Source organism: Melanostigma gelatinosum, assembly GCF_949748355.1.
Source record: "Melanostigma gelatinosum genome assembly, chromosome: 19".
Classification (NCBI taxonomy): domain Eukaryota; kingdom Metazoa; phylum Chordata; class Actinopteri; order Perciformes; family Zoarcidae; genus Melanostigma; species Melanostigma gelatinosum.
In genome coordinates, this window is record NC_136652.1 from 9,123,141 (window position 1) to 9,136,392 (window position 13,252).

Genomic DNA, 13,252 nt, shown 5'->3' on the forward strand with positions numbered 1-13,252 from the left:
CCCTTGATACATTCCACAAGGATGAGTGAAGAGTATATGAGGACTGTTTCACTATTTGGGACAACTCTACACACCATGCAAAGTCCACACACACAACACAAGATCTTTCTGTAGATAAAGATGTGACTGTCATTGCAGGTGCATGAATCATCTGATCCTTGTCCAGAGAATGTGACGCGAGCTCAGCTTCTGCTTTAATGTTGTGTTGTTGTAATGTGAGGTGTATTCAGCAGAGCAACACACCCCTCCTGTGTTCGACTTCACAGCCCTTTAATTAAATCACATCTTATGGAAAATCCCATGATTCACAGCTTTGACAGGAGTGCGATAATGCGTTCCAGACAACCCCTTAAACATCGTTACTGTCGCTAATGGCCTCCGCATGGCTGAGAACAATATTTCATTAGTCTGGAGCGCTTTACATTTCCATCCAGAGCAAATACACATGGGTAAACTGAGCAAGTAAAAGGTTTCAAACAAAAGACAAGTACACACAGAAACTGGAACAAAACCAAACATGCGGGAGCGTGTGATTGTTCCTCTCAATGAGCTACACGTGTTTGTTTGTGTTCAAACAAATGTTCGCACAGAGACAATATTTGGGGTTTCTACTGAGCTGGATCACGTAACAGCACGCAGGTGGCAACACAATGCAGGTGCACAAACGGCTGACTCACTGGTTTTTGTTTCCATATAAAGAGGAACTGAGAAGTGCAGACCCCAAACATGTTGATTATTTCACTCGGTGATGGTTTTCTCATGAACTTTGCTCTTAGTGAGCATTCAGTAATGAATGAACTCAACACAGTGGGCTTTAAAGGGTCCAGGCTGGTAGAGGAAGACTTGCACAACAGTTCATCTGCCAGTAGCTTCCATGTACAGTAGGTTTGCATCATTTTCAATGCATCAGTCGAACAGTCAGTTTGAGGGCTGATAAAAGCTAATTGTCACAAATAGTGTCTTTAAGAAGGCAATAAAAACAGATACGTAAAGATACTGATGTACTGTTGGTGTCGGTCACATTTTAATGAAGATGGCGTAGTGTCAAAAGGAAGTGGATTTTTCGAACAAGCAACATTTTTTACTTTCGTCTCACTGAAAATGTAATTTGATTACAGTCGTGTTTAACCTGAACAAGCTGGTGGTAAGCTTAAAGTTAACTTGCTCTTAAAAAAAAAAGAAGGTGGGATGTACTTTACAATATATGATGTTTATCAAGGCAGCAATTATCAGCTTCATGGGCACCTTATGCAAGATGTCACTACAGAAACAGATGTTCAGCAGCCTTCTTCAAAGCGTTGGCTAAGATTAAACACAGTACCCGCTGGGATGACGGGGTTTGTTTCGGCACCGTCTCTCACCTTGAACATTGCAGCCTGCGGCTCTCCCAGTTCATAGAAAGGTGGTTTCCCAGTTGCCATCTCTATGATGGTGCAGCCCAGGGACCAGATGTCCGCTGGCTTGCCATATCCTCGAGGACCCGTGTCAATGATTTCCGGAGCCATGTACTGCAGCGTGCCTGGACAAACAAGCAGACATACATAGATATTCAGTCATGGTGTATATGCTGAGTGGGGTGTCAGAGCTTAGATTAGAGCGTAGTCAGAGCGAATTAGTGTTGCTTCCAAAAATGTCAAACTACTGCTTTGTGTTTAGGCGTCATCTGTTATGATTCTTATGATTTATATGATCTAATTCCGACCTTGCTGCTGCTTTTGATCGAATAACCGACAAATGGAACTAATAGATAAGTAAACAATTGAATAAATCACAGACTGTGACCTTTCCAGCAATGTGCAGGACGAGCAAACTAATGTTGATTTCATGCATACGAGTCTACAAGTGTCAACAGCAGAAGCAAAAGTGTCTGCTCCTGGCGAAACACATACTTTTTGGCTCTTTGTTTGCATTTTAACATCTCCATATATAAAACTAAAGATCAAATAGGCATTGCAGCTGTCTGCTCAGGATCGTGTCTTGAATACATTTTCAGGGCCACAAAATGTTTCACACACAAAAGTGGTGAAGGCGACCTCAACAGCAAATGACAGACCCTGATGTCAGTGCCAAGAATAGCTTGCATTAAATCGAATTATAAGTTGCCTCTGTCCTGAGGTGAAGACGCAATTCTTGCAAATGACCAATCAAGTTACATGAGCTTTTAACCAGGGCTTATGGTCTATGAGCAGAAGCAAAGAGCCTCTCTCTCGCTCTGTGTCGTCAGTTAATCACAGCTCAGTCCAAAGTAACGTTTTCAGCTCCCGACTGAAAGGACTCTTTTGTTCTAATAATAGCCTGCTGGGCGATGTTTGCTGCTTTTAGAAGCTCGTGTACTGAGCTATAAACAGGCGGGGACGCATTTATAGCCGACCTGGTTTATAAAAAGGAGTAGCCCAGTTTCCTGCAAGCACTCCACCATTCAGGGTAAGTCCCTGTCTGTCCCAATCAGCTGCCAGATGGTGTTATCTAAGAGGTTAAACTGAGCCGCAATTGGCCGCCGTGGTGTCGACATCACACGGGCGCAAACCTGCCTGCAGACTTGTGCCAAAGTGAACAGCAACAGCCAGGTATTCTCAGTGGTATCACTTACTGGTCAAAGAGCTGAGACCGGATTACCGCTCTGAAAGAGAAGTATTAGCGGTGTGGAGTTACCTCACTGCTCAGCGTTATTCATGGCCACTACTGAGCACACTTTATTTCCTTGTTGGTTCAAGGAGACGGGTATTTCTTAGAGAACAGACATCTTAAGGCATTCTGGAGGGTTTGTGTGAACAAGAAGTAATGGGGTCAGAGCGTACCTGTGAAAGTCTCAGTGCAGGGGTTGATCCCAGCCAACCTCTTGGATGTGCCAAAATCTGATATCTTCAGAACGCCGCTGTAAGTGTTGATGAGAACGTTGTCGCCCTGCGGATTGAAAAAGACATCCGTGAGAACAGATGCACCCATTCGCCTCCCCGAAATCCCATGATGCCGTCGAGCTTATGTGAGGTGCTGATTGCAAATCCTTGAACGTGACAAAGAGCAGGTTACAACGAACAGGCTGCGTGGGCGGAGGAGGCCGACGTCCCAGCCAAAACAAAGAGATTCACATTTACGGGACGCTAATGATGCTTATATGACCGTGTTGTTGAATCAGGTTGACGCATTGGGGGAAGAGGCTGCTGACCTTAATGACTGTATGTGATGGAAGCTGTATCAGTGTTGGTTTGTCATAACTGAGATAAAACAGCGAGGGGGGGGGGGGTTACATAAGTAAAAAAAAGGGATGTCAGCATAACTGAAAGAAAATGCTGCGAGCAGCTGGGACGCTCCTGGAATGCATTCACACCAAAGCAATAGCGTTCCCAGACAGTCACAGGGAACGAGTTTACAGAGCACAAACAAACAGTGACGGGTTTAACGAGTACACATTTTAAATCTGTTTACTTTCAACGTCATTCGGCCTTTTCAGAACAAACTGTTCTGGGGATTCCCTGAGAGGAACTGCCCACTGGGGAGCTCCCCTTACAACTTTATTTTTCTGTTTGCATTCGCTGAAGTGACACAAGTTCTCCGATATTACTGGAGAGCCAAAACCTGTCAATCAAACAGTGTGGCATCTGGAGAGCGCTGACATCTTTCCCTCTGGATTTCTTGTTGACAAAGCTCAGGTTTCTGTAGGTGGTGCACTATATTCTCCTTAACTAACTCACTAACTAACTAATTAATTAACTAACTAACCAGTTCCTGAAAGAAGCCTCGACATGCAGCCTTGGTCACCATCCTCGCAAAATGTAAACAACTAAAAATACAAAGTTATACATAATTGCTGAAGCGCAACAATGTTTTTCTTCATTCTCTAAATGATTCCTTTGTGGAAATAAGCCTCCAAGAAGCCAAAGATGCAACAAAGATGATAAACTAGTTGTTACATGAATTGTACAATAGTGTCTTCTTCTGTTTGGTCACCTTGATGTCTCTGTGTGCTATCTGGTTGTCGTGCAGGTATTTGAGTCCCTCCAAGATCTGCCGCGTGTAGAAACCGATGGTGTGCTCGTTGTTTTTCAGAGGGCCCCATTTGGACCTCAGCAGTGCCGACAGACTCCCTTGGAGGCCACGGGACAAAGAGCAGCAACAATCAACATTCTGACCTGTGATCAGCACAACAGTTCTGATAAGTCCGCAATTCAGAGCGTTGTGTATTTTTCTACCTCAATTCTTCTGTTAAATCACGTACAAACTCCACTTTCAATGCATTCATTTATGAAACTGTTTCAGTGATGAGTGTAAATGATTTTTTGTATTCAAAATAACAGCCACTTGAAGAATTTCTTTAACAACATACTTGAGAACAAGCAGCCTGATGAGCATCCTGTCCTTTCATTTCATGCTTTCAATAATGTGCATCTCTTGCTTGAAACTATTCCATCTTTCAGTTCCTCTTCATAAGAAGATAACAGAAACGGCAGATCTCACCTCCAGGCACCTGCTCCATGAAGATCTTTATGAAGCCGTTCTCGCTGATGGATCCGAGGTACTGGACGATGTTCTTGTGCTTTAAGTGCTTGTGAAGAGAGATCTCCTCGTGGAGGGGCTGAGAGTACCTGTATTAAAAAAAACATTACGTTCCAGTGTTGTGTTTGGAAAAGTAGTGAAGATGGTTCAATACTGTAGAGTTTACTGAACACTCAAAAATAAACGGTATTCTTTTTCTTTCTATATTTTGTGTCTACAGATACAGATGTTAGCAGTTCTTCATCTCCCCTTTTGTGGGATTTTGGAGGTTTCCTGTTGGTTGAAGTTCAAAGGTCACAGTTTTAATTGAAGATGGATTGAAAAATCTAATTTCATTCAATAATTGTTCCACCCATTTTAGTGTATAGTGAAGTTACTGAATTAAAATGTGAAAAGTACTGAAATTACATGACTTTATTTAGATTACAAATTTTGATGATTAAGTATTTAACTTTAATAGCTAATTGAAAACAAAAATCTAAATGAGGTTATCAGCAACCAACTATTTATTTTCATGATCAATAACTAGATACTTTCAAGATTAAATTGAACGGCCTTGTTCCAAAGGTCCCTGGTGTTTTTTGTGCTTATACAATGACTGAAATGATAACTTAATGATCAAAATTGTTGCAGGTACATTTTTCTGTTGATCAACTGATTTATTCAGCACTAACCTAGATGAAAATAAATCTATCGAGAGAGAGAGAGAGAGAGAGAGAGAGAGAGAGAGAGAGATTTCAATCCACTTCTGAATTATTTACGAAATCCTCCACATGCTTTGCAGCAGAGCGCCCTGCAATCATCCAGCATGAGAGAGTTCGAGATGAGCATAGAGAGTTATGAGTAGACAGGCGCTTTAAGCAGAAACATTGTGGGTTTGCCTCCACAGCTCCAGTCACTCAAGTGGACTTGAGTGACCGGAGGTTCCCGGAAAGCCGGAAACCACCGGGGAACACTGTTGATCTGCACTCTCAGTCAGAGAAAAGCAGCACTTTTATTAATGATGCTGAACAGCAGAGCTGAAAAGAGGCATTAACAATTCAGACACCTGTTTGATTAAATAAACGCTGAAATGTAATCTCTGCAGAGGACAATGAATACAAGTATGTCCTGAGTTTGTCTTCAAGGATGTTGATTAACCATCTAACCGTTAGCAGACAATAAGAATTTTGACTGATTAATCAGATGAACATAATTTAAAAAAAGAGTTAAAAATATATTTATTAAAATTCTACATTCTTAAAAATGTAAAAAAGTTGCATAGTTAAAGAAGAATAGGCTAGAAGGTGGACTCTTATATGAGAGACACTCCTCACTGGATATGAATCCTCCTGATGGGCTGACGGGTAATCAGACGTGCTTCTCGGAGCTAGTCTGTTGACTGCGGGTTACAGTCAGCAGACTAGCCCCACGCATGTTGCCATATTGCAATTTCTGAATAAAAAGCAGTTCACAAACGGTCTGCTGACATGAAAAAAGGAACATTTGTTGTGTTGGTAATTTCGCAAATGGGTAACAAACAATTGCAACGTGCATTTTAGTCTGTTAACAATGAATGTTAAAAAGAGTTGGTGACACAAAAACTTCTGAATTAGCATCCTTAATTTATCCTCTTCTGAACATGAATTCCATGTCAATCTGCTAATTAGATTAGGAAACAGCTTGTGTGCAAATATGGCATTTTGGTCTGTGGGTCACCAAAAATACTCGGATCCATCCTCTGGGGACCTTGAATATTTACAGATAACATAAAGGTACCCTGGGTAGTTTAGAGGACTAGTAGCACCAAGAAACAATGCTTGCAGGAGAGATTCCCCATGTTGTTTCGACTCGAGCATGTGGATGACGCAATACATATTTCTGCCGCTGGTTTCACATTATATAACCCTCCGTAGCTGCCACGTGCTATCAAACAGGAACGTAAACAATTCAGGATTTGAAGAATTTATCTTATGAAGATAGGAACATGTTTGTTAAACACAATAGATAACTTGTCAGGGACCAAAACACTGATTGAGGGAAAACTTTGACCTATTTGTGGTGTTAGATGAAGGATTACAGAGACATTAAACATTCAGATTTGTCCTCAGGGGACCACGAATATCCTTTTAAAGTCTTACTAAAAGACTGACTGACTACTAGCGAGGCAAAACAAATTGTGCTTGTACCTGTAAGTAAAATCACTGAGTGCGATTTCATTATGTCACTGGAATTTCACAGAGTTCTTACAAATGTTATTATTCTGTGGTAACAAGAGTGTGAAACCTGAACATGGAGACCTTTCCCAGAGAAATCCCTGGCCAGACTCTCACCTGCTGTCTCTCTCTGGTATTTCTTTGATGGCCAGTCGAACCTGGTTGCTGAGGTCTCGGCCCGCGTACACTACACCAAATGTGCCTTTTCCCAGAACCACCCTGTCTCCATGCTCATCGTACTCGTAGTCGTACTGTGGAGACAAGGGCGACAAACATGCAACAGTCACTATAAAGACCGGATCATTTCTCATCACTGTGCCTGCAGATTGTGTTAAAAAGACGGTTGATGTTAAGGCTAAAGACAAACAAAACAGTGAATTGCAGCTCAGAGATGCTTATGTTGCATCAAACACAGATATAGAACTAGTTCCTGAGCGAAACCTGTTCGACATTTGATCTGTGCCAAGCCCAGGTAGTCAACAAAAGGGTGCGGCAGCATTATGAGGTAATTAGCTGTTCTTTTCCAGAGGCAGGTGCCTGCTCTGTACTGTCAAAGCATACAAAGCACACAAGCAAGGTTACTGTTCATGTTCTCGGGGTCTGCAGCTGCAATCCAGTTATTATACGTAATGCAAATTGTGATGAACTGAATTTAAAAAAAGCTATATTCAAATCCTGAGTTGATACAAGCTTAAAACAGAATATTGTTAAGAGATTATGTTATGAAAAGCGAGGGAAATACATTTTTGAAATTCTTCCTTTCTTTGTCTTTTGATGGAAGCATGAAAAATAGCCGGTTAGCTGGCACTAACTAGGAGCGTGCCCAAAGCTAATTAGCTGTCAAAGACGGTTTTGTGGTCAATTCATTTTTTGATCCTTTGATTCATGTTCAGAAATTTTTGAATCTAGTCTTCAGTCCTCTCACCTCTAACGCGTCGCTGTCACAGTCTCCCTCCTCTGGACCTTTCCAGGCCTCCTCTGCTATGCTGTTGACCAGGTCGCAGAATCTGCCAAAGAAAAGCTTCGTCAATGCAAAAGTAGAGATCATACTCAACATAGAAATAAACAGTGGAGTCTATGAGTATTTAGACACCGGATTCTCAATAAACTTAGTAAAGGAGTACTGATTTTTAACTCTAAGTGTGTTTGACTGTGTGGTTGTAAGGCAAGGCAAGGCAAGTTTATTTGTATAGCACATTTCAACAACAAGGTAATTCAAAGTGCTTCACATAAAACCATTAAAAGCATCAAAACATAAGGCAAAATAAAAGGAGATTTAAAACCAATTAAGAACATTCATTAAAACATTAGAAAACAGTGCAAGAAATAAAATGCAGTAGTAAAATGCAGAAATGCAGGAAATTGATTAATATATTAATTGAATGTGGTTCAATTAAAGGCAGCAGCAAACAGAAAAGTCTTCAATCTTGATTTAAATGAGCTGAGGGTCTCAGCAGACCTGCAGCTTTCTGGGACTTTGTTCCAGATATGTGGAGCAGAAAAACTGAACGCTGCTTCTCCATGTTTAGTTCTGACTCTGGGAACAGAAAGTAGACCGGTCCCAGACGACCTAAGGGGTCGGGATGGTTCATAAGGTAGCAGCAGATCAGAGATGTATTTTGGCCCTAAACCATTCAGTGCTTTGTAAACTAACAGCAGGATTTTAAAGTCAATTCTTTGTTGGACAGGAAGCCAGTGCAAAGACATCAGAACTGGAGTGATGTGATCCACCCTCCTGGTCTTAGTGAGGACTCGAGCTGCAGCGTTCTGAATCAGCTGCAGCTTTCTGACGGACTTTTTACAGAGACCTGTGAACACACCGTTACAGTAGTCCAGTCTGCTGAAGATAAATGCATGGACAGGTTTTTCCAAATCCTGTTGAGACATAAGTCCTCTAATCCTTGATATATTCTTCAGGTGATAGTAGGCTGATTTTGTAATTGTCTTGATATGGCTGTTCAGGTTGAGGTCTGAATCCATAACTACACTAGATTTCTGGCTTGGTTTGTGGGTTTTAACATCAGTGATTGAAGCTGAGCAGTGATTTTCAATTGTTCGTCCTTGGTACCAAAAACAATTACTTCTGTTTTATCTTTGTTTAATTGAAGAAAATTCTGGCACATCCAGTTGTTGGTTTGTTAAATGCAGTTACCCAGCCCTTGTATGGGATTATAGTCCCCTGGTGACATAGTTATGTAGATTTGTGTGTCGTCTGCATAATTATGATAACACACTTAACAAGAGCAGTTTCAGTGCTGTGGTGCTGTCGAAAGGCTGACTGGAAAACATCAAAGCACCGCTTTTTCAATTATTTTACTCAAAAATGGGAGGTTTGATATTGGCCTATAATTTTTCATCGTTGCGGAGTCTAAACTAACCTTCTTTAGGAGCGGTTTAATAACTGCAGTTTTTATGGCTTGTGGGAAGACACCTGAGAGAAGGGATGTGTTTACAATTTGTAAAAGATCAGTGCTCATGCAGTTTGAAATATTTTTGAAAAAGTGTGTTGGAACCTGGAGATTCGTTTTTCGCCACCTGCGCTCAGCTTTCCGACACTCTCGTTTCTCCATTTTGACCAACGTAGCATTTCTCCAAGGAGATCTTTGCTTACCCGAGACAACCTTCACTTTAGTGGGTGCAATGGCATCAATAATATTTTTGACTTTAAAATTGAAGCCATCTACAAGCTCATTGACTGAGAGGCAAGAGAGGGCTGGTGTGGAGGAGAACTTCTGAATAAATAGTTCACTGGTGTTTTCAGAGATGTAACGCTTTGTCACAACCTTGGTTTGGATATTTGTGTGCAAGGAGATTGCACTCTCAAAGAAAACACAGAAATGATCAGAGAGTGCAACATCAGTCACAGCAACCTTGGACCTTGTAGCGACACCAGGTGAAAGGCTGGAGGATTCATCGTGTTCACGTTCTTGAACAACATTTCTCTGTTTATTGTAGAATTTGCACATTCAATGAGTACATATTGTGATTAAGTGGCAGTATTTACTGTTGCTGGTGGTCTCATCCACAAAGGGTGACAGTATGTTTGCGTGCACACCTCCCACACAGATACATACATACGACCTCTGCCGCTCTCACTGAACACAAGCTGTTCAATGAGCACGTTGTCTCGTCATGCTGTCGCACACGGCAGGCCTGCTGGTGTTCTGCGATACACGTGTGCTCATGCAGGCGCACATGCCAATCACGCACGATCCGACAGGATCTCTTCCTTTCTTCATCACCTATTTCTTCCCTCCTCACTCCCCTCCCCTCCCCCCTCCCCCTTCCCACTGCTTCTTGCTCAGAATTAAAAAGGAGTGTAGCATCACAACAACAGCCGGCATGACTCACTGACTCTCACGCGCCACATAATGGCACTGGAAGTGCTCGGGAGCCTCTGATGTGAGAGTCACAAGTCTGAACACTCAGTTGCTTCACCGAGCAGCTAGCGAGGAACACGATGGTGTCGAAATGAAACAAGGTGCGCTTGTGGCGACGCAGAGGCGCGATACTTCCCACCTGACTTTAGAGCTGACAGGAGCGCCTGAACTTCTGAGTTAAGAAGAGCTTAACTCACTGCAGTGGGGAGTCTATACATTGTTTTTTTTCTTCAGGAAATTCCTACTCATTGTGCCTTTAATAAATGCTTAATACGTTGTTGACAAATGTATTTTGGTCCTGATCCTCTGCAGTTATTTTCCTGAAGATAAGTAGCCATAGAGATTTTTTACAACCTGGCAACCCAAAAGTTGTTCTAATAAATGGCTTATAACTGATCTATAAAGCTTAACCATTAATAAAGCCATACAATTATGACTTCATTACTAGAAAGGGCTACAGCGACATCTGACTTACAGTATATTTGAGCATTCAACTCAAAGCACCACTTTGCACAGGTACAACACAGCACGGCTGTAGCCTCTTATGTCTTGTTGGAAGAAACACAAAGGCCTCTTTTCTGATGCAGAAGTGTCATAATCAATAAATTGAGGACATTAAAAGAGGAAGGTCATGAAATCAATTTCATCACATCAAATAAAGATTGATAGCGTTAACACGACTGATAGTCTGCTGACAGTTTGAAGCACAACCTTTATGAGCTTAATGATGTCAAACAAACACAGAGAGAGACGGAGAACAGACCTTTTACAGTGCATCTCTGTACAGAAGTAGATCTGGAAGTCCTCTGCATTGTGCAGCACGTAGAGGAAGGCACTGCGCTCGTCAAACTTGGAGATGCTGAGGAGAGACGGATCACAGTTAGTTCGACGACTATCCCATGAGAGCAGACATGACTCAGAGAATGAATGAAGCCTTTCACTGGACTTGTGACATCAGCCATAACATCTCTGGCTATGAAATAAAAGATTGTTTGTCACTACATGTGGATGGCCACTCTATCAGAATATAAACCCCAGTACTTGTGACGAATGCAGGATGTAATAACAATACAACGCACTGATAGACTCAGTAAATATGCAGTGTTATGAGTTTGAGAGTTTGTTTCTGGACAACATCTGGAACAAACACAAAACTTGTTTTGAAAATTGTCCAATAAAATGATGCAGAATTTCTGCACAAAAGACGGAGAGCTTCCATTCAACAGCTAAAAGGACACTTGTGTCCGCCGGTATGAGCCCGTGTCCAATTCTTAGTACGTCTGCCAAGGCCAGAGCTGACTATTCGGACTACGAAGAGGCTGCGGGTGCGTGTGCGTGGTCGTATTGCTGCGCACAGAGCTATTGTGTCCTGCTGACTGTCTGCAGGCTGAGTGGGCACAGAGAATGAGTCGTTCCCTAGCAACATGTGAGCACAGCCCTCCACTGATCTGACGCTGAATTCCTTTGAGGACCGTGGAAAAGGAGACGCAGAGAGAGAGACATCATGAAAACTGTCCATGGCAGACAGTCTGTGTTATTCATGGAGCACTCAAACCTGCACTTTGGATGGATTTAATAAAATGCTTTTCATAACATTTTGTGTATGTTTAGATAACTCTGAACATACATGTTGGGCCCTAGCCTCGATCTTTATAGTTACAGTGAGCAATAGATCCAGATATTTGTTTGTATTATATTTTTTCTGTTGTTAAAAGCATTCAACACTTATTTTAATTTGGTATATTATACATACTGATCCAGATATATATATTCACATCTTGGAACAATGTCAGTTCTATATTCAAACAAGTCGTCTCATTGAGATCAAGATATTTAAGAGAGACCTCTGCAGATGAATACACGTAAACAAGCATAGACAAAGAAACGTCGAAATGACATACATTATAGACATTAGTTCCACATTAAAGGGCCAGTATGTAGCATTTTAGGGGATCCATTAGCAGACATTGAATATGATATTTAATTATGTTTATTGTTATTCGTGTATAATCAGCTAAAACTAAGAACGAACTAAACACTCTAAAACTCTAGAGAGAGCCTTTAGCGTTACTATGTTACCTGTAGCTCTCTGACATGCTAGTGAAACGGCGGTAATGTGAGCCACAGAGTGCAAAACAGCCATCCGCCATCTGACCTCTGTTGCTCCTAAAGTATTGTTGTGTCAGTAAGGACGGCCTCTGGCCGAGGTTTTGCACCCATTCGCTCACGTTACCGCAGTCTTGGGGAGAGAGGAGTGAGCGGAGGGGTGTTCAGCCGGTTGCAATCTGCAACCTCACCACTGGATGCAACCAAATTCCAGACACTGTCCCTTTAATGAAAGCTATTACTTGAGTTGGACTTGAGTTGGAATGTTTGTAGCCATGTTGTTGATTCCCCCACTTTGGTCCAGAGTAACATATCTCAATAACTATTCGTTGTATTGTCAGAACATTTAAACATTTGGTACAGACATTGATGGTTCCCAGAGGATTCATTGCAATAACATTGGTGATCTCGTGCCACCATCAGGTCAAAGTCTTACTTTGTTTTACCACCAAATACTTGCTAAAACACAGATATCATCAACCTCTTCTGTACTTTCTGTTTAGCACTTATTAGCAATTGGTATGTGAACACAGTAAACTTAAATGGTAAACGTTCTACGTGCTTAACATCGGCATGTTGGCCTTTAGCTCAAAGTACGACCTCACAGCTGCCACCTTCTTGGCCATGTCTCTCTTGAGAAAAAGATATTTTTGCAATTGATACATGCCAATGTTGACACACTTGACAGATGAGAAAACACAACACAAAGACAACGGCGGTACGGGTTTAAAAGAATCGTGAAATCCCTCTCAACAGCAGGAGTTATTCAACACATTTGTCTGGTAACCTTTGGATGCGGAGTGGAGCCAAACACTTTCCCTCCAACCTAAATGTAAACCGATCCCCCTCTGGAGGCAGGCGCGAGGTCGATGTCACAGCACTCAGCTGTGACATGAGTGTGTCATTAAAAGGCAGCAGACACTGACCTGACACCTCGTACTGATGTGGCGCTGAAGTTCCACTCGTGGATCCCCTTTTGCTTTAGGAGAGATCAAAACAAATAACATCAGCTCCTGGGAGAGGTTATATCAATCAATACGCCGACTGATCGTAACAGATTGATTTCAGCATCAGAGT

The 13,252-nt window shown here is 41.9% G+C and overlaps 1 protein-coding gene across 2 annotated transcripts in view; it reads right to left on the minus strand.

Annotated features, from left to right (window-relative positions):
* map3k5 (mitogen-activated protein kinase kinase kinase 5) overlaps positions 1-13,252 on the minus strand; it is a 65,414-nt gene that overhangs the window by 9,300 nt on the left and 42,862 nt on the right. For both annotated transcript variants that reach the window (XM_079290871.1, XM_079290870.1), the window contains 8 exons: positions 13,102-13,154; positions 10,833-10,928; positions 7,615-7,696; positions 6,807-6,940; positions 4,456-4,583; positions 3,949-4,085; positions 2,799-2,904; positions 1,362-1,519 (listed from right to left, as the gene is read on the minus strand). In XM_079290871.1, coding sequence (XP_079146997.1) covers positions 1,362-1,519; positions 2,799-2,904; positions 3,949-4,085; positions 4,456-4,583; positions 6,807-6,940; positions 7,615-7,696; positions 10,833-10,928; positions 13,102-13,154 — 894 coding nt within the window. The remainder of the gene's footprint in view (positions 1-1,361; positions 1,520-2,798; positions 2,905-3,948; positions 4,086-4,455; positions 4,584-6,806; positions 6,941-7,614; positions 7,697-10,832; positions 10,929-13,101; positions 13,155-13,252) is intronic.